This window comes from Drosophila albomicans, chromosome 3 (genome assembly GCF_009650485.2).
Source record: "Drosophila albomicans strain 15112-1751.03 chromosome 3, ASM965048v2, whole genome shotgun sequence".
NCBI lineage: Eukaryota > Metazoa > Arthropoda > Insecta > Diptera > Drosophilidae > Drosophila > Drosophila albomicans.
This window is the reverse complement of record NC_047629.2, coordinates 18,006,433-18,023,116: the sequence shown is the minus strand read 5'-3', so window position 1 is coordinate 18,023,116 and position 16,684 is coordinate 18,006,433. Positions and strand designations below refer to the sequence as shown.

At 37.7% G+C, this 16,684-nt stretch overlaps 10 protein-coding genes across 10 annotated transcripts; 1 reads left to right on the top strand and 9 right to left on the bottom strand.

Moving 5' to 3' along the window:
- Positions 1-466: 466 nt before the first annotated feature.
- On the bottom strand, positions 467-1,340 carry LOC117567489 (glutathione S-transferase 1-like). The gene has a single exon (XM_034247519.2). It carries the CDS (start codon positions 1,290-1,292, stop codon positions 624-626), a length of 669 nt encoding a protein of 222 aa, XP_034103410.1. The 5' UTR covers positions 1,293-1,340; the 3' UTR covers positions 467-623.
- Positions 1,341-1,732: 392 nt separating this feature from the next.
- On the bottom strand, positions 1,733-2,480 carry LOC117567493 (glutathione S-transferase 1-like). The gene has a single exon (XM_034247523.2). The coding sequence runs from the start codon at positions 2,435-2,437 to the stop codon at positions 1,772-1,774; it is 666 nt and encodes a 221-aa protein (XP_034103414.1). The 5' UTR covers positions 2,438-2,480; the 3' UTR covers positions 1,733-1,771.
- A 301-nt stretch (positions 2,481-2,781) lies between these two features.
- On the bottom strand, positions 2,782-3,620 carry LOC117567492 (glutathione S-transferase 1-like). Its single transcript, XM_034247522.2, has one exon. The coding sequence runs from the start codon at positions 3,575-3,577 to the stop codon at positions 2,912-2,914; it is 666 nt and encodes a 221-aa protein (XP_034103413.1). The 5' UTR covers positions 3,578-3,620; the 3' UTR covers positions 2,782-2,911.
- A 343-nt stretch (positions 3,621-3,963) lies between these two features.
- On the bottom strand, positions 3,964-4,834 carry LOC117567495 (glutathione S-transferase 1-like). Its single transcript, XM_034247524.2, has one exon. It carries the CDS (start codon positions 4,775-4,777, stop codon positions 4,112-4,114), a length of 666 nt encoding a protein of 221 aa, XP_034103415.1. The 5' UTR covers positions 4,778-4,834; the 3' UTR covers positions 3,964-4,111.
- A 431-nt stretch (positions 4,835-5,265) lies between these two features.
- On the bottom strand, positions 5,266-6,012 carry LOC117567496 (glutathione S-transferase 1-like). The gene has a single exon (XM_034247525.2). It carries the CDS (start codon positions 6,010-6,012, stop codon positions 5,347-5,349), a length of 666 nt encoding a protein of 221 aa, XP_034103416.1. The 3' UTR covers positions 5,266-5,346.
- Positions 6,013-6,491: 479 nt separating this feature from the next.
- LOC117567497 (glutathione S-transferase 1-like) lies at positions 6,492-7,220 on the bottom strand. Its single transcript, XM_034247526.2, has one exon. It carries the CDS (start codon positions 7,162-7,164, stop codon positions 6,505-6,507), a length of 660 nt encoding a protein of 219 aa, XP_034103417.1. The 5' UTR covers positions 7,165-7,220; the 3' UTR covers positions 6,492-6,504.
- Positions 7,221-7,746: 526 nt separating this feature from the next.
- LOC117567491 (glutathione S-transferase 1-like) lies at positions 7,747-8,493 on the bottom strand. The gene has a single exon (XM_034247521.2). The coding sequence runs from the start codon at positions 8,451-8,453 to the stop codon at positions 7,785-7,787; it is 669 nt and encodes a 222-aa protein (XP_034103412.1). The 5' UTR covers positions 8,454-8,493; the 3' UTR covers positions 7,747-7,784.
- A 973-nt stretch (positions 8,494-9,466) lies between these two features.
- On the bottom strand, positions 9,467-10,213 carry LOC117567488 (glutathione S-transferase 1-like). Its single transcript, XM_034247518.2, has one exon. The coding sequence runs from the start codon at positions 10,164-10,166 to the stop codon at positions 9,498-9,500; it is 669 nt and encodes a 222-aa protein (XP_034103409.1). The 5' UTR covers positions 10,167-10,213; the 3' UTR covers positions 9,467-9,497.
- A 268-nt stretch (positions 10,214-10,481) lies between these two features.
- On the bottom strand, positions 10,482-11,545 carry LOC117567490 (glutathione S-transferase 1-like). Its single transcript, XM_034247520.2, has one exon. The coding sequence runs from the start codon at positions 11,410-11,412 to the stop codon at positions 10,744-10,746; it is 669 nt and encodes a 222-aa protein (XP_034103411.1). The 5' UTR covers positions 11,413-11,545; the 3' UTR covers positions 10,482-10,743.
- Positions 11,546-12,201: 656 nt separating this feature from the next.
- Positions 12,202-13,164, top strand: LOC117568926 (glutathione S-transferase 1). Its single transcript, XM_034249837.2, has one exon. It carries the CDS (start codon positions 12,255-12,257, stop codon positions 12,963-12,965), a length of 711 nt encoding a protein of 236 aa, XP_034105728.1. The 5' UTR covers positions 12,202-12,254; the 3' UTR covers positions 12,966-13,164.
- The last annotated feature ends 3,520 nt before the right edge of the window (positions 13,165-16,684 follow it).

Here is a 16,684-nt window from a genome sequence, read left to right as displayed (position 1 = left end):
ACCCTATGGGTAGCGGGTATGAAAACAAACACGCAAAAAATTTGACATCGCCAATGCGGCGCACAACTAACCGAGTACTCGGTCGCGAAACTCATTCTTGCATTGCTTCGCCGTTCGGATACGGTAAGTTTTCTACTCATGCCTTCACCACATTTGCCAAATCCGTTTTACACAATGTCTCACTCAGTCAGTTAGAACTTTGAGTGAGAGTACCAAATGCTGTTTTGACTGTATTCATGCAGACCTCTAGTGCAAAAGTTCATAAGACGCAATGTAATTATATGTACGCGCCGCTGCCGCTGCGATTTATTCGCTCTGTTGTGAGAGATGCTTAAAGCTAAGAGAATAATCGCGCTGAGTCATTGCCAAAGGTGTAGGAAATTAAGAGACAGCAGCGGCATACATTATTGCGCTTTTGTTTTTATCGGTTGGAATGTATACAAAAAAAATAAACCGGCTGGAAAGCTTTGAGAAAATTTCATCAAAAACTTGTTCAAAACAGTCTTGATTAAAATGATAATTTTATGTATTTTTTTTTTTATGCTATTAATAAATTATAAGAATACGTTTTTAAGTCATTACAAATTACACAAATGTTATTAATAAATTACAATAATATTTTTTCAAGCTGCTACCGTAAAAGTTGCCGTTTTAACTTTTGCGATAAAGAGTTTAGCCCCATTAGAATTTTCCGAATAATATGGCAGCTCTTCCATGCGCTTAACCCACGCACTCAACCTTGGCCACTTGCTGGACTCAATCTCAACATAAGCTTGCGATGAGCTGATGGTGGAAATTAAACTAAAGTCAGCAACAGTTAGTTGATTGCCAGCCACATAATCATTGTCCTTCAGGAAGGCTTCCATAAAGTCATAGACCTCGATGAAAGCATCGATGCGCTCCTTGGGCACCTCCTTCTGACCCATGAAAAGTACCAGCCGGGTGATGGCCCGCAGAGTGCTGATAAACACGACTCCGTTTTCGAAGTGCAGACGCTGATCAACCACCGCACGCTTCAGCAGATCCTTCGGATACAGCGAATCGTCCTTGCCGTACTTGCTCACTAAATAAGTGATGATGGCATGTGAATCCCAGATAATCGCATCGTCATCCTCCAACATTGGAACAGTGTGTTGTGGATTCTTCTTCTTAAGAACCTCCTCCAACTTTTGGTCCTTTGAGTTGGGAACCAACACGACATAATCGTAGGGCAGTTGAAGGGCAGCCAATGTAAGTTTGACCGCACGACATGGCGGACTGGGATCGAAGCCGTAAAACGTTAATTTACCCATGTTGTTAGTGTTGTATTGAAAGCTGTTAACTGACTGACGAAGCAAGCGGCTCTGCGGCTTTTATAACTGGCTGCGTGCAAGAGAGCAATTAAGCAAAGAGAGCGAAGAGAGTTCGAAAAGTTTAGAAGTTGCTAGAAGAGTAAAGTTCAATTTTGGCTGTGTTTGGTGAAATTGCTGTTGTTGACACTATACTTAGCTCGTAGGCAACGCAATGTAAAAACACTGGTGCGATAAGGAAAGGTGAGTGCTATATATTTATGCGCTATATACTATATCGCTGAACCTTAAAAGTTTATTAGTATTGTGAATTCACTATCGGTAATATTTTTTGTCTATCAATACAGCGTATCTGACGACGAAAAACAATCTGAATGTTCTAATTGATTAGTTACTTTTGCTTTTTAATCTTTTTCAGATAACTTCCATTTTATTATAAAACATTCTTAAGAGAAATTTGTCTTTAATTTGTAATTTATTGATTACTGCTCAATAGTAAAGTTTGTGGCTTTAATTGCTTCAATGAATTGCTTCTTGCCAACATCATTCGCAGAGTAATAAGGCAGCTGTTCCAGACGCTTGATCCATGCAGTTGTGTTCGGATACTTGGTAACATCAATTTCCAGATAGGCAGTCAGAGAGCTCACAGAGGAGATAAGACTGAAGTCAGCGACCGTCAATTTATCGCCAGCAATGTAGTCGTGACCTTTGAGGAAAGACTCCACAAAGTCATAGACCTCGACAACAGTCTGAATCTTATCCTTGGGAATAACCTTCTGGCCAAGGAAGAACACACTCTTGGTGATGGCACGTAGAGAATTGGCGAATACGACACCAGACTCAAAGTGCAGACGCTGATCAACCACCGCACGCTTCAACAGATCCTTGGGATACAGTGAATCGTCCTTGCCGTACTTGCTAACCAAATAGGTGATGATGGCATGTGAATCCCAGATAGTCGCATCGTCGTCCTCCAGCATGGGAATAGTGTGTTGGGGATTCTTCTTCACGTATGCCTCGGAGAGATGTTCCTTTGCCACCACATTAACTGACACGATCTCATAGGGCAATTCTAGAGCGGCCAAAGTTAATTTGACAGCGCGGAATGGAGGACTGCGATCGATACCGTAGAGTGTAATTTTACCCATGTTAATATTTTAGAAAGTGACCATCTACTGACTGTTCAAGCACTTGCTCGTAGGTCTTTTATAGCGTTAATTTCGAAGAGAATCGTAACATTTAAGAGCAACATAATTTTCAAGAGATAAGTAAATTCACTGTATCTTTAAAGAAATGTTTCAAATGCAATAATTTGTAAGAAAATGAAACGAACGAAGTTCATGTTTTTTCTATAGATGAGCTTTGATAAATACTGTGCTGTGAACTCAACAAATATTTTCTTACGCTTCAAAGAGAATTTTAAATTTACTCTTAATGAAAGCTCAAAATAATAATGTATAGTATGTGTTATTCACTAATCGTTCCATTATCAGTATTATTATTTGGATGAATTTATTTTTAAATATTCTTCAGATTTTAAAAATATAAATTAATTTTATATTTATTTTCATTTTTACGGTGAACTTTGTATTTTTAAATGCTACTCAACATTTTTTAATTAATTACTGTTCAATAGTAAAGTTTGTGGCCTTAATCGCTCCAATGAATTGCTTGTTGCCAACGTCATTAGCAGAGTAATAAGGCAGCTGTTCCAGACGCTTGATCCATGCAGTTGTGTTCGGATACTTGGCGGCATCAATTTCCAGATAGGCAGTCAGAGAGCTCACAGAGGAGATAAGACTGAAGTCAGCGACCGTCAATTTATCGCCAGCAATGTAGTCGTGACCCTTGAGGAAAGACTCCACAAAGTCGTATACCTCGACAACGGTCTGAATCTTATCCTTGGGAATCACCTTCTGGCCAAGGAAGAGCACACTCTTGGTGATGGCACGCAGAGCATTGGCGAACACGACACCAGACTCAAAGTGCAGACGTTGATCGACGATGGCACGCTTCAGAAGATCCTTGGGATACAGTGAATCATCCTTGCCGTACTTACTGACCAAATAGGTGATGATAGCATGAGAGTCCCAGATAACTGCATCGTCATCTTCTAGCATAGGCACCGTATGCTGGGGATTCTTCTTCACGAATGCCTCGGAGAGCTGTTCCTTTGCCAGCACATTAACCGGAACGAACTCATAAGGCAATTCCAAAGCGGCCAAAGTCAATTTGACAGCACGGAATGGAGGACTGGGATCGATACCGTAGAGTGTAATTTTACCCATGTTGATATTTTAGAAAGTGACCAGCTACTGACTGTTCAAGCACTCGATCGTAGGTCTTTTATAGCGTTAACTTTCGAAGAGAATGGTAACTTTTAAGAGCAACATAATTTTCAAGAGATAAGTAAATTCACTCTATCTGTAAAGAAATGTAAGAAAATGAAACGATCGAAGTTCATGTTTCTTCTCTTAATGAGCTTTGATAAATAAAGCGATGTGACAACAAATATTTTCATACGCTCGAAAGAGAATTTGAAATGTATTAATACTAACACTCTTAATTAAAATTTAAAAGATTAATGCATGTGTTATTCACTTATCTTTCAACTACGATTATTATTTTTTAAAATTTATTTTTTAAATAATCTACGTATTTGTAGATATAGTCCAAAGTAATATATAACATAAGTTGATAGGATGTGTTAACATATTTACTAATTTTTTTTTTGTTAAAGATACAATTAAGTTTCATATTTATTTTCATCTTTAATGGTCAAGTTTGTATTCCTTACATACTATTCAAAATTTTTATATTGATCACTGTTCAATGCTAAAATTTGTTCCTTTAACAGCCGCAATAAATTGCTTGTTGCCAACATCATTCACAGAGTAATAAGGCAGCTTCTCCAGACGCTTGATCCATGCAGTTATATTCACATACTTGACGGGATCAATTTCCACATATGCGGGCAGAGAGGCGACAGTCGAGATAAGACTGAAGTCAGCGACCGTCAACTGATCCCCAGCAACATAATCGTGTCCCTTAAGGAAAGTCTCGACAAAGTCGTAGACTTCGATCAGAGCTTGAATTTGATCCTTGGGGATCACCTTTACGCCAAAGAAGAACAGATTTCTAGTGATAGCACGCAAAACATTAGCAAACACGACGCCAGATTCAAAGTGCAGACGCTGATCAACAACAGCGCGCTTTAGCAGATCCTTGGGATACAGTGAATCGTCCTTGCCATATTTGCTAACCAAATAGGTGATAATGGCATGAGAATCCCAGATAATCGCATCGTCATCCTCCAGCATGGGCACCGTATGCTGGGGATTCTTCTTCACGAATGACTCCGAAAGCTGTTCCTTGACGATCAAATCAATAGTAACGAACTCATAGGAGAGATCCAGAGCTGCCAGTGTCAACTTGACTGCACGAACTGGAGGACTGGGTTCGGCACCGTATAGAGTAATTTTGCCCATGTTGATATTTTAGAGTGTGATCAGTTACTGAATGATCAAGCAGTTGGCGATAGGTATTTTATAGCAATAACTACCGAAGAAAATCGAATTTCTTAAGAGCAACAACTTTTTAATGAGATAAGATATTTTGCGCGTATCATTCAGAAATGTTTCGAGTGGAATAAGTTGTAAAAATGCAAACGATCGATTCTGACGATTGAAGCTCTCTGATAAAAAAATTGCTTGAAAGAGAATTTAAAATGGACTGTATATAGTAATACTGTCAATGAAAGCTCATTAGATTAATGCGCTCATTAAAATACACCTATCTTTCAAATGAGATAATTATTATACGAGTATTGTTAAATGGATTTTTAAAAAATTTATGGATTTTAAGATCTGACTGATGCTAAAATTTATTTTGATTCATCGAATTATTATACATTTGGAGTCCCAATAATGATATACATAATAAATTAAATAGATGTTTCATTATATTTCTTCATTAATTTTAATATTTTCTTGATCTTCGATGGTAAATTTTGTGTTTTTGAGTGCTACACCGAAGTTTTAAATGCTTTTAAAATTTATCACTGTTCAATACTGAAATTTGTCCCTTTAACAGCCGCAATAAATTGCTTGTTGCCAACATCATTCACGGAATAATAAGGCAGCTGCTCCAGACGCTTGATCCATGTTATTATATTCACATACTTGATGGGATCAATTTCCACAAATGCCGGCAGAGAGCCGACAGACGAGATAAGACTGAAGTCAGCGACCGTCAGGTGATCTCCAGCAATATAATCGTGATCTTTGAGGAAAGTCTCGACAAAGTCGTAGACCTCAACAATGGCCTGAATTCGTTCCTTGGGTATTACCTTCATGCCAAAAAAGAACAGATTCTTGGTGATGGCCCGCAGAGCATTAGCGAAAACGACTCCGGACTCAAAGTGCAGACGTTGATCAACCACCGCACGCTTCAGCAGATCCCTGGGATACAGCGAGTCGTCCTTGCCGTACTTGCTAGACAAATAGGTGATGATGGCATGTGAATCCCAGATACACGCATCGTCATCCTCCAACATTGGAACCGTATGTTGGGGATTCTTCTTCACAAATGCTTCCGAAAGTTGTTCCTTCACGGTTAGATCAATAACAACGAACTCATAAGGAAGTTCCAGAGCAGCGAGTGTCAACTTGACAGCACGAACTGGAGGACTTGGTTCGATACCGTAAAGAGTAATTTTGCCCATGTTGATATTTTGTTATGTGAACAGCGACTGACTAATCCAGTTCTATGCAGGGGGTCTTTTATAGCGACTTCTTTGAAAGAGAATCCATTGATTTAAGAGAATGAAACAAATTTGGTGATAAGAGATTGGACGCAGAAATTTCATGTTTGCTAGCGAAATTTAATAATAACATACGTAATGCAATCCATCATTCATCAGCTGTGTTGTGTTTAAGAGGTCTATCAATACAATATACGATAAAAGAGAGATATGAACTGTAAAAATACTTTTTGTTTGTTTTTGTGTTTGTACCAAATAAGTAGATAATAATTTTCAATACTTTTCTGATAAGATTGTCTTCAAGGAAATTTCACTTATTATTTTCTATTTTTCTATGCATTCTTTAAATAATACACTCCTCTTATTATCTAATCGAAAATATAGTATAAGAGAAGTATTTTCATTTTATTTAGTATAAGTAATATAATTCCGTAATTTAAGTCGATAAAGAATTTATTCTTCAATTGTAAAGTTTGTATTTTTTAAAGCAGTTAAGAATATTTCAGCTCCAACCGCGTTTTCGGAGTAGTATGGCAGTTTTTCCATACGCTTAACCCAAGCTGTAAGCTTTGCAAACTTGGCTGCGTCAATTTTAACATAGCCCACAAGGGAACTAATTGGAGAGATAAGACTAAAGTCAGCAATCGTTAAAGTATCTCCAGCAATGTAATCGTGATCCTTGAGGAAAGCTTCCATTAGATTGTAGACCTCGACAATGGCGTCAATGCGATCTTTGCTCACAGGAGTTCCACAAAATGCCATCATATTTGTTCTTCGTATGGCATCGGCAAAGACGACGCCAGATTCAAAGTACAAACGTTGATTGACAATGGCACGTTTCAGCAGATCCTTGGGATACAGCGAGTCGTCCTTACCGTACTTGCTAACCAAATAACACATGATAGCATGAGAGTCCCAGATACATGCTCCATCATCCTCGAGCATGGGAATTGTGTGCTGGGGATTCTTCTTGAGATACTCCTCTGACATTTGCTGCTGACTGAAGACATTCACCTCCACAAATTCGTAGGGCAGCTGGAGAGCAGCCAGCGTTAGTTTGACTGGACGCACGGGAATGCTGGGATCGAAACCGTATAAAATAAGTTTTCCCATGTTGCTGCTGGTTTGCTAGGCGAACGTTAAATGATGCATCGCAGCGGCAACAGCGATATTATATGCCTTATATAGTGTTTGTTGGCATTAAAGAGCATGTAGATATTTAAGAGAGACATTGACAGTTGATCTAATCAAAGCACAAAGTGTTAGCAGTATATATACTCATAGAAAATGTGCCGCAGGGGGTATTATAGTTTAATGCGTAAGCTTGAAGCACAGGCAGCAGTAAAAAGCTTTACTTTATCATTATAAAATGTGTACAGTAATCAGGGCAAACATTTCAGCTCGCTTCTTGTAATATACAAATACATTATTTTTTCTCTAAAAACTAGTATATTATATTATGTTTCAAAGTACATTTTATTTCCTCTAATTTCATTTCCTAATCTAAAAAACTAAATATGAAAATACATAAAGTAAAGTTCGTATGAGTGTCTGCGCGTCTATTCGTATTTTTTCCCAAACATTTTAATCTATACAAATATCGAATAAAATGTTTGTCGTTGACTAGAATTGTTTGTGTTGTCATGACACTGCACTAATTGTTTGCCTATTTCACCATAAGAAAATACAAATAGATGTGTGATTATAATTCTAGATTATTCAATTATATTTATTTAAGATTCAATAGTAAAGTTTGTCGATTTAAGCACCGTTTCCAACTCATCTGCCCCAGACCCAGTGGCTTCTTGGTAGTAAGGCAACTCTTGAATGCGCTTTAACCAGGCGTTGAGTTTCGGATACTTGCTAGAATCCGGCACAAGCAATATCATCAAAGCCGAGATGGTGGTGATAATGCTAAAGTCAGCTATGGTTAGATCAGGTCCGGTTATATAATTGTTGCTGGCCAGAAAAGTCTCCAACAAATCGTAGGCCTCAACAAGCTCAGCAATTTTAGCCTTCTCAATCTGGGTTTTTCCAGCGAGGACGAGAGGTTTGGTGATGCCAAACCAAATGCTAGTGAAGAGCGTGCTGGAATCGTAGTGGAGACGTTGATCCACGATGGCACTTTGAAAGACATCCGAGGGATAAAGCGAGCTGTCTTTGCCATATTTCTTTGCTAAATAGGCTAAAATGGCGTGCGAGTCGGAAATGTATCTTCCATCATCTTCCAGCGTTGGAACAGTATGTTGTGGATTCTTCTTCAGGTATTCCGGCGAGTTTTGTTCTTTCTTGAAGGTATTCACAATCACATATTCGTAGGGCAGCTGAAGGGCGGCCAAAGTTAGTTTGACAGCCCGACTTGGAGGACTGATATCGAAGCCGTAAAGAATTATTTTACCCATGTTGTTAGCTCTATATTGAAGGTTGTTAACTGACCGCGGTTGCGGGTCTTTTATATCTGCCTGTTTTGTATAAGCTCGGCGGATCCACACGTGCTTGGAATCTGCCAGAAGATTGTGGCTTAATTACTGCAGTTTGTGAATGGTGAAATAATTGCTGATAACAAGTGTGTGGAAAATAAATGAAAATGATAGGGTTAACTGTAGTCGAGTGTACTTGATTATGTGATACTAGCTACTCATTTATGAGAACGGGTCTGATCTCTACAATGAGTAGAAACTTTTCTTATCAGTTTGCTTGCAGTTTCAGAATACATATAAATCCTGTTCACCCAATGTTATATTATCTAATTTATATCATCATTCTTTATAAATATATATTATACATATTTTCAATCCTGAAATTACCAAAATCATGTGTAAGAGAGAGTTTAAAACTATATTTGTATGTTTTTCCAACATTTACTAGCTCTATTTTTGTAGCTAATTATGTTAAATACTCTTTATTTTCGTATATTTTAAAAAAATCATGACGAAAATATAATTATCTTTTTAATCTTATTTTATAAATCGACATGTATGGATAAAAATAAATAAGTAATAAGTGTTTTAAATTTTTTTACAGAGTATTTCGTAGTCAACCCCATTGACCAGACCATTTTTGTTTGTTATTAATTGAGAAGGGAGTCAAGTAACGGAGATAGGTCAGAAACTTGGAAAGCTTAATTCATAGTCAGTTGTGCATTTCCAGTTGGTTATTTCTCTACACCTAGTCGCGTGAAACTATTTATTATCTGCTCTCTGTGTTGCTCTCTCTTTGCGCAAAGCTTTTGCTCTGATCTCTGCCGGTTTTTTTTTAGCACAGTAAAATGTTTGTCGTTGTTATGACTAAAGAGAACTTGTTTCTGCTGTATCGTCATGACACAGCGTTATTTTGTATGCTTTATGAAAAAATTGTTTGCGTGTTTTGTCATAAATGAGCATATTAAAGAGAAGCCAAAAATAAATGCCAGTGATTAAAATAAGAGATTGTTCAACAATATTTATTTAAGACTCAATAGTAAAATTTTTCGATTTAATCAGAGATTCTAACTGAGTGGCTCCAACGCCACTTGCCTCTTCGTAGTAGGGCAACTCTTTGATGCGCTTCAACCAGGCGTTGAGTTTTGGATACTTGCTGGAATCCGGCTCGAAGAAAATCATGAGTACACAAATGGTGGTGATGAAGCTAAAATCAGCTATTGTTAGCTCTGGGCCGGCTACATAATCGTTGTCACCCAGGAAAGTCTCGATTAAATCGTAGGCCTCTGCTATGGCAGAAATTTTGGACTTTTCAATCTCAGTTTTTCCCTGGAAGATAAGTGGCTTGGTGATGGACATTAAAGTGCTGGTGAAGAGCGTGCTGGAGTCGTAGTGGAGACGTTGATCCACGATAGCACTTTGAAAGACATCCGAGGGATACAGCGAGCTGTCTTTGCCGTATTTCTTTGCCAAATAAGCTGAAATGGCGTGCGAGTCGGCAATGTATTTTCCATCATCCTCTAGCATTGGAATAGTGTGTTGTGGATTCTTCTTCAGGTATTCCGGTGAGTGTTGATCTTTTGTCAAAGGGTTCACGATGACATACTCGTAAGGTAGCTGAAGGGCGGCCAAGGTCAATTTGACGGCGCGACATGGAGGACTGGCATCGAAACCGCTGAAAATAAGTTTGCCCATGTTGCTAGTTTGTTATGTGAACGATAAACGAATACTGAATGCATAAGCCGGCAACAAAAAACATTATATGGAATTCGGTTGCGAGGAAAAGAAAGAGAGAACAGGCAACTTTTTGAAGAGAGAGCTTAATTGTGAATCAGCTGTACACTCTACCAAGTGTGGGAAAGAATAACTATAATGAGTTTTTAACAAGTTCAGAGTGGCGCTCGCTAGGGAATTTATTAAAACACATTCAATTTCAATTCATAAGCAATTATATTATTAAATATGCAAAAGTAAAAAGTAGAGAATATTTATAATTGGTGTGACTGTGTTTGTTTACCGTTTGCTTGTTTTGCTCTACAAGTGCTTGACGCTTAGTGTGAGAGAGCGGTCTAGTTGACCACTGTGAGAGAGCTTTTTAGTGCTCTCTTTGCTTGGGGGCTTGCTAAATGTTTGTTCAAAGAGAGCTTGTATCTGCTGTGCAAACATTACACAGCACTATTTTGAGCTCTTCGCTTTGTATTTCACCATAAATTATCAAATCAAGAGACAACAACTGAATATGTAATGTCCACTTCTAGAACATTTCCAGCTCTTAAGCTTCAATTGTAAAGTTCTTCGATTTAAGCATAGCCTCAAATTGAGCCGCTCCAACTCCATTCGCTTCCTCATAGTAGGGCAATTCCTTCATGCGCTCCAGCCAGGCGTTAATCTTTGGATACTTGCTAGCATCCGGCTCCACAAAGACCATCAGACTGCAGATGGTGGTGATATAGCTAAAGTCAGCTATGGTTAGTTCTGGACCTGCGACGTAATCGTTATCGCCCAGGAAAGTCTCCACCAAATCGTAGACTTCGGCAACTGCATCGATCTTTGATTGTACAATCACCGTTTCGCCCAAAAAGAGAATTGGTCGGGTTAATGCTCGCAAGGAGCAGGTGAACATTGTGCCCGAATCGTAGTGAAGACGTTGATCCACTAACGCTCTTTGGGCATAATCCTTGGGATATAGTGCATCGGTTGTTGCATATTTACCCACTAGATAAGCGAGAATGGCATGTGAATCCCAGATGCAGGCATCGTCATCCTCCACTACGGGCACCGTATGCTGTGGATTCTTTTGCAGAAACTCGGGCTGCAAATGCTCGCCGGCTAGTAGATTGACTTGCACAAAATCGTAGGGCAAGTCCAGTGCCTTAAGAACTAGCAAACAGGATCGAGTTGGTGGACTAGCCTCCAGGCCATAAAGCGTAATCTTGCCCATATTTCTGCTGGTAATTGCGAACTGTTACTGAAGGCGAGGCCTGCCAACTGGGACCTTATATAGCCAATGGCCAGGAGGGCGTGGCATGAGCATGGGAAACTAAGCCTGCTGCGTAGAAGGGACACGTAAGTCCGAAACAAAAATGAGGCATTTAGGTGACCGTCATTAGGGTCTGGTCCGAGAACAAATCGATGGTCAAAGGCGAGGCGCAGTATTGTCAACAAAATTAGCATATTCGGCTCGAGTTTTAAAGCGGGTGTGTGAGACTTTAGCTGGGAATAAAATTTAAAATTGTGCGTATAATAAATAACTAATAACTATGAAAGTAAATGTGTGTATAAATTTAATAAAGTAAATTTTTAGAACATCAAGCTACCCCTTATCACACTTAAATACAGGGTACTTCCTACTCGAATCTTTAATTTACGGACGTAAATTATTTATGCATTTGGCACACGCAAAGTACAATTTCTTTATTGGTTGCTGTACTCAGCACTGTTAAAGGTAGCTCGACTAACGGTAAACATATAGTATATATAGTATATACTCATGACATATGCCTTGGAAGCTCTGAGCAAATATTGACGCACCTAAAGATACGAATCGTTGGCAGACTTAGTTATGTTATCTCTAGCTGTAGTATTAATAAACAATCAAGCAAAAACTTAAACTTGCAGCATTATGACGTCTTCGTTTGTTTTTTTCTTTTCTTCCACAGTAGTCCGAGTATCTAATCTTATCTAATCTGAATGCTTTAAATCAGCGTTGACTGCACTAAATTTTCGACCGCACATTCAGTTGTAAATCCGCTTTCAAGTGTGTTAAGTGAAGATCCTTCGAGAATGGTACTTGTACTTTATGGAACCGAATCAAGTGGACCAGTGCGTTCTGTGCTGCTGACTCTGCGCGCCTTGGAGTTGGACTTTGAGTTCCGGCACATTGATGTGACGGCTGGCGAGCAGCTGAAAGAGGATTACGTGAGAAAGAATCCACAGCATACGGTGCCATTGCTGGAGGATGGCGATGCCTGCATTTGGGACTCGCATGCCATTGCCGGTTATCTGGTGCACAAGTATGGCAAGGACGATGATGCATTGTATCCACGGGAGGCACTGCAGCGTGCCATTGTCGATCAGCGGCTGCACTTTGAGTCGGGTGTGCTCTACGTCCAGTGGAAACAGTTGAAGCATCTGCTTTTCCGCGAGAATGTCACCGAGCTGCCGCTGGAGAAGCTGCAAGAGATTTACGCTTTGCTTGAGCGTTTCTTAGCTGGACACGCGTACATTGCTGGTGATCAGTTGACCATTGCTGACTTTAGCATTGTGGCCACACTGAGCACTTTGCATCTCAGCTTTGCACCCGTGGATGCCGTAAAGTATCCCGAATTGAGCGCCTGGCTGTCCCGAATCTCAGCGTTGCCCTACTACGAAGAGGCCAATTTGAAGGGCGCTAGCCTTGTGGCGGAGCGTGTGCGTGCCAAGCTGCCCAAACAGTTCGACAAGCTCTGGCAGAAGGCGTTTGCCGACATTAAAAGCGGTGCGGGCAAACAGTAAAGTCAACTAATGAAGCCAATTAGCTTTGCTTTTTTATTTTTATTTTCATTTTTATTTTTTTGCATTTCAATAAAGCTCATGCACGAAAGTATTTGCTTGTCTGGCTCGTAGCAACAAACCCCACAGCTCCTGAACTAATCACTGCTTTGGTCTGCACACGCTGCTCGACTATGAAATACTCTGTAAAAAGTAATTGGGAAGCGAAAAGTTGCACAAGTTTTTAATATAAGTTTTGACAGTAGAGGGTATCATTTTGTTATAAGTATTCTAAAGGTAATAATTACATTTTACAACATTAAATCATATTTTGATGTAGAGTTAAAATTACAAGATTATTTAAATTTAAAATTTATTTTAAATGTTTTTAAAGCTTTTTAAGGCGAAATTAATTAGTATTTTATACCATTTTATCATTATAGTATTATCAAATAGTACTTTATACTATTTTATCATTATTTCTTGTTGAGCTTCCACAATTTTAAAATGGATTTTTATTAATGTTTGTTTTTTTAAACAGACTTTATAAGGAACTTTTACTTATTAATCCTGAAATTTATCATTGATTTAAAAACATTCTCTAATTTTTCCTTAATTTCAACATTTTACAATTTTTTTTTATGAAATTAAAATTGTACATTATTAGTTTGTATTATTTTACAATCATCAAATGCATTACATGAAATTCATTTCATATGTAGATTCTTCTAATAATTTGTTATCCAACAACTAGTTTTTTTTAGTTTAATTGGAAAGCTTAATTTGTTATTTTGTTCACAATATTTTAAAAATTATTATTTAAATGCAATTAGTCATATATTTATCTGGTTATCAGATCCATAGAAATTTTATATTATATATTATATACATATTTTTATATTTAAAAAAATATTTTTATATAATTTAAGGTTTATATGGTAACATTTTTGATTTTTCCACATCAATCTACCCAATTCAGTGCAGGCTGTCCAGGGTATAATTATGTTTGAAAAACTTTAAAACTTTTTGCGCTCATTAAAATTAAAAATTTTCTTGCTCGACTGCAAGCAGATAGAAAGGGAAGCAAAAAAAAAAAGGGCGAGAGAGCGAACGAACGCAAAAAAATCAAAATAAAAAAATGGCTTCGCAGCAGGACAGGACAGGGCAGGACAGGACGAAATGAAAAGCGCAAAAGTTTTGCTGCCGTGTCGTGCATGCGAAAGTTGTTAAATCATAATTAATTTATGACGCCGTCAGGCAGCGGAGTTCTTGGGAGTCAAGAGTTCGAAGCTGGCAGGACGACGCGTCGTGTAAAACACTCTCTTAAAATGGCAAGGAACCTGTCTAAATACCTGCTGCCTCCCTGCTGCCTTCTGCCTGCCAGCGCTTTCAGCTTCAACCCTCAAATCTAGCGCCAACCCTATGTCCTCACACTGTCACAACACACCGAAGTTATCCCCTTGCCTGCCATCTTTATGCGCCAACGTCAACGGCAACGACAACAGCAGCAGAAGCAGAAGTAGAAGTAGAAGCAGAAGCAGCAGCAGCAGCAGAAGCGACAGCAACAGCAAACTAATTGGTTTAATTTCAACTTTTACTTTGGATGTCGACGCTGTCGTCTCGCCCTATGCCACGCCCCGTACCACCGCCCACACCCTCAGCTAGTTCTATGCTTTGCCTTGGTGCATTTGCTTTAATGGTGTGTCTTTTTTTCTTCTTCTTCGGCATTTTACTTTTAGCGTTTTTTGTGTATCAATTTATTGTAGCATACTTTTAGGCATCCCCTTGAAATTCTTTTGCCTTGCGCAGTTTTTGTGCAAAGTCCATGGAAAGCCGCTTAAATACGGACTTTAATCCCACTGAAGCACTATTCAGATTTGGTGCAAAGTAAAAATAACCATCACAAGGAATGAAAGAGAAAAGTCCAGCGTAAGTTTTATTAAAATGCTAAGCAGATTTTGGCAGAAAATGTTTGTACTTGATTTTCATTTTTAGCAAACACTGCAATTCGTATAAACTATTATTTAAGAAATCGTTGTTGTAAAAAGCTTAGAGAGCTTAAACAGTAATTAAAAGCAATTTTAATTTAAAAAATGATTGTAATTTCAATAATAATTTGTATAATGTTTATAATCTCATTTAAATTATTTGTACTTAGAAATGAACGAATAAAAACGCTTTAGTCGAGTCCCTAAAATTGGCGAAAAAATGAATATACATACATTTCACATTTTTGTTCCTGATAAATGGATGTTCCTTCTGATAAAGAATATGTATGCATACAATATATAGTTAACGATACTTTCTTCTGGCTGTTACATGCGTAAATTTCTTATGAAATCATAAAACCATAAAAAGCCTTGATGTTGGAGTTTGAATCTTACGTTCAATATTATTACACATATCCATACGAATATAAATATAAAAATAATTTTAAAGCCTTGTGATTTATTTTTAATAAACTTAAATATGGCAAACATATTATAAATACATTTATTTCTGCTAAATCGGGTGACATATGACTCGTGACGCTTGATCGAAACCGCATTAAAACTACTTGAAACGCGAGTATATAAGGTCTCAAGAGGACTTCATAATCAAAGTATTTTTTGAAACGAACGACGAATGAAAACAACCACAGTTGTGTTCCTGATCTTCACCTGCCTTTTGGCTGTGATTTGCTACAGTAATTATTAACTTATTATTGTTATTAGCATTCGATTAATCTACTGAATTATTAAATGTTTATCCTCAGATGGGGTGAATTCTATCAGGCCACAGGGTTCTTTCTTTATACCGACAAAAAATCAATGCGAAGAAAAAATTAATGGATTCTGGACATTTTTGGGAGTAACAAAAATTGTACCTTGCAAAAATAGTACAGTAGTGCATTACAATGAGAGGATAATAGTGAAATATATACAAAATACATAAAGACTATAAAATAAAATGAATTGAATTAATAGTATTTTTTTTAATTAATGGTTTTGCTCTGTTTTGGTTTCACTTCGATACAATATCGCGTGACTGAAAAAATATACCGAAAATTGGTGTTCGATATTTCTACGTCTGTGTTCGATATTCTCATATATTAATATTTTTAATAACGAGATAAACAGAGTTTTGGTGCTGTGGAAACGAGACATTAAACAAGACATCAAACATCAAAATATTTTTTGCTTTGTGTTTAACTTGTATACATTAAAATAAATATAAACAAAATAAAAATAAATGTAATTCATTGTTTTGCTCGCGGTTGATATTTCTGCAACAGGTGACGTATGAACCGTGACGACTGATCGAAACCTATAAATCAAACAAAGTATATATAATATATTCTTGATCAGCCGACACGATCTAACCATGGTCGTCTGTCCGTCTGCCAGTATTAACACCTAGATCTTAGAGACTATAAGAGTTAGAGCTATATAAATATATTACGACAGCATTTGTTATGTTTGCACGCAGATCAAGTTTGTTTCAACTTTTTGGCACGCCCACTTCAGGTCCCACAAATTAACAAAACTCGAATACCAAGAGTAATTTTAAACCTAGAGTTGATATGTACAGTAAAGGAAAAATAACCATCACAAGGAATGAAAGAGAAAAGTTCAGCATAAGTTTTATTAAAATGCTAAGCAGATTTTGGCAGAAAATGTTTGTACTTGATTTTCATTTTTAGCAAACACTGCAAGTCGTATAAACTATTATTTCATAAATCGTTGTTGTTAATAGAGAGCTTA

Coding starts and splice junctions, on each gene's coding strand:
- LOC117567489 (XM_034247519.2), bottom strand. CDS start 1,292: ATGGGTAAATTAACGTTTTACGGCTTCGATCCCAGTCCGCCATGTCGT.
- LOC117567493 (XM_034247523.2), bottom strand. CDS start 2,437: ATGGGTAAAATTACACTCTACGGTATCGATCGCAGTCCTCCATTCCGC.
- LOC117567492 (XM_034247522.2), bottom strand. CDS start 3,577: ATGGGTAAAATTACACTCTACGGTATCGATCCCAGTCCTCCATTCCGT.
- LOC117567495 (XM_034247524.2), bottom strand. CDS start 4,777: ATGGGCAAAATTACTCTATACGGTGCCGAACCCAGTCCTCCAGTTCGT.
- LOC117567496 (XM_034247525.2), bottom strand. CDS start 6,012: ATGGGCAAAATTACTCTTTACGGTATCGAACCAAGTCCTCCAGTTCGT.
- LOC117567497 (XM_034247526.2), bottom strand. CDS start 7,164: ATGGGAAAACTTATTTTATACGGTTTCGATCCCAGCATTCCCGTGCGT.
- LOC117567491 (XM_034247521.2), bottom strand. CDS start 8,453: ATGGGTAAAATAATTCTTTACGGCTTCGATATCAGTCCTCCAAGTCGG.
- LOC117567488 (XM_034247518.2), bottom strand. CDS start 10,166: ATGGGCAAACTTATTTTCAGCGGTTTCGATGCCAGTCCTCCATGTCGC.
- LOC117567490 (XM_034247520.2), bottom strand. CDS start 11,412: ATGGGCAAGATTACGCTTTATGGCCTGGAGGCTAGTCCACCAACTCGA.
- LOC117568926 (XM_034249837.2), top strand. CDS start 12,255: ATGGTACTTGTACTTTATGGAACCGAATCAAGTGGACCAGTGCGTTCT.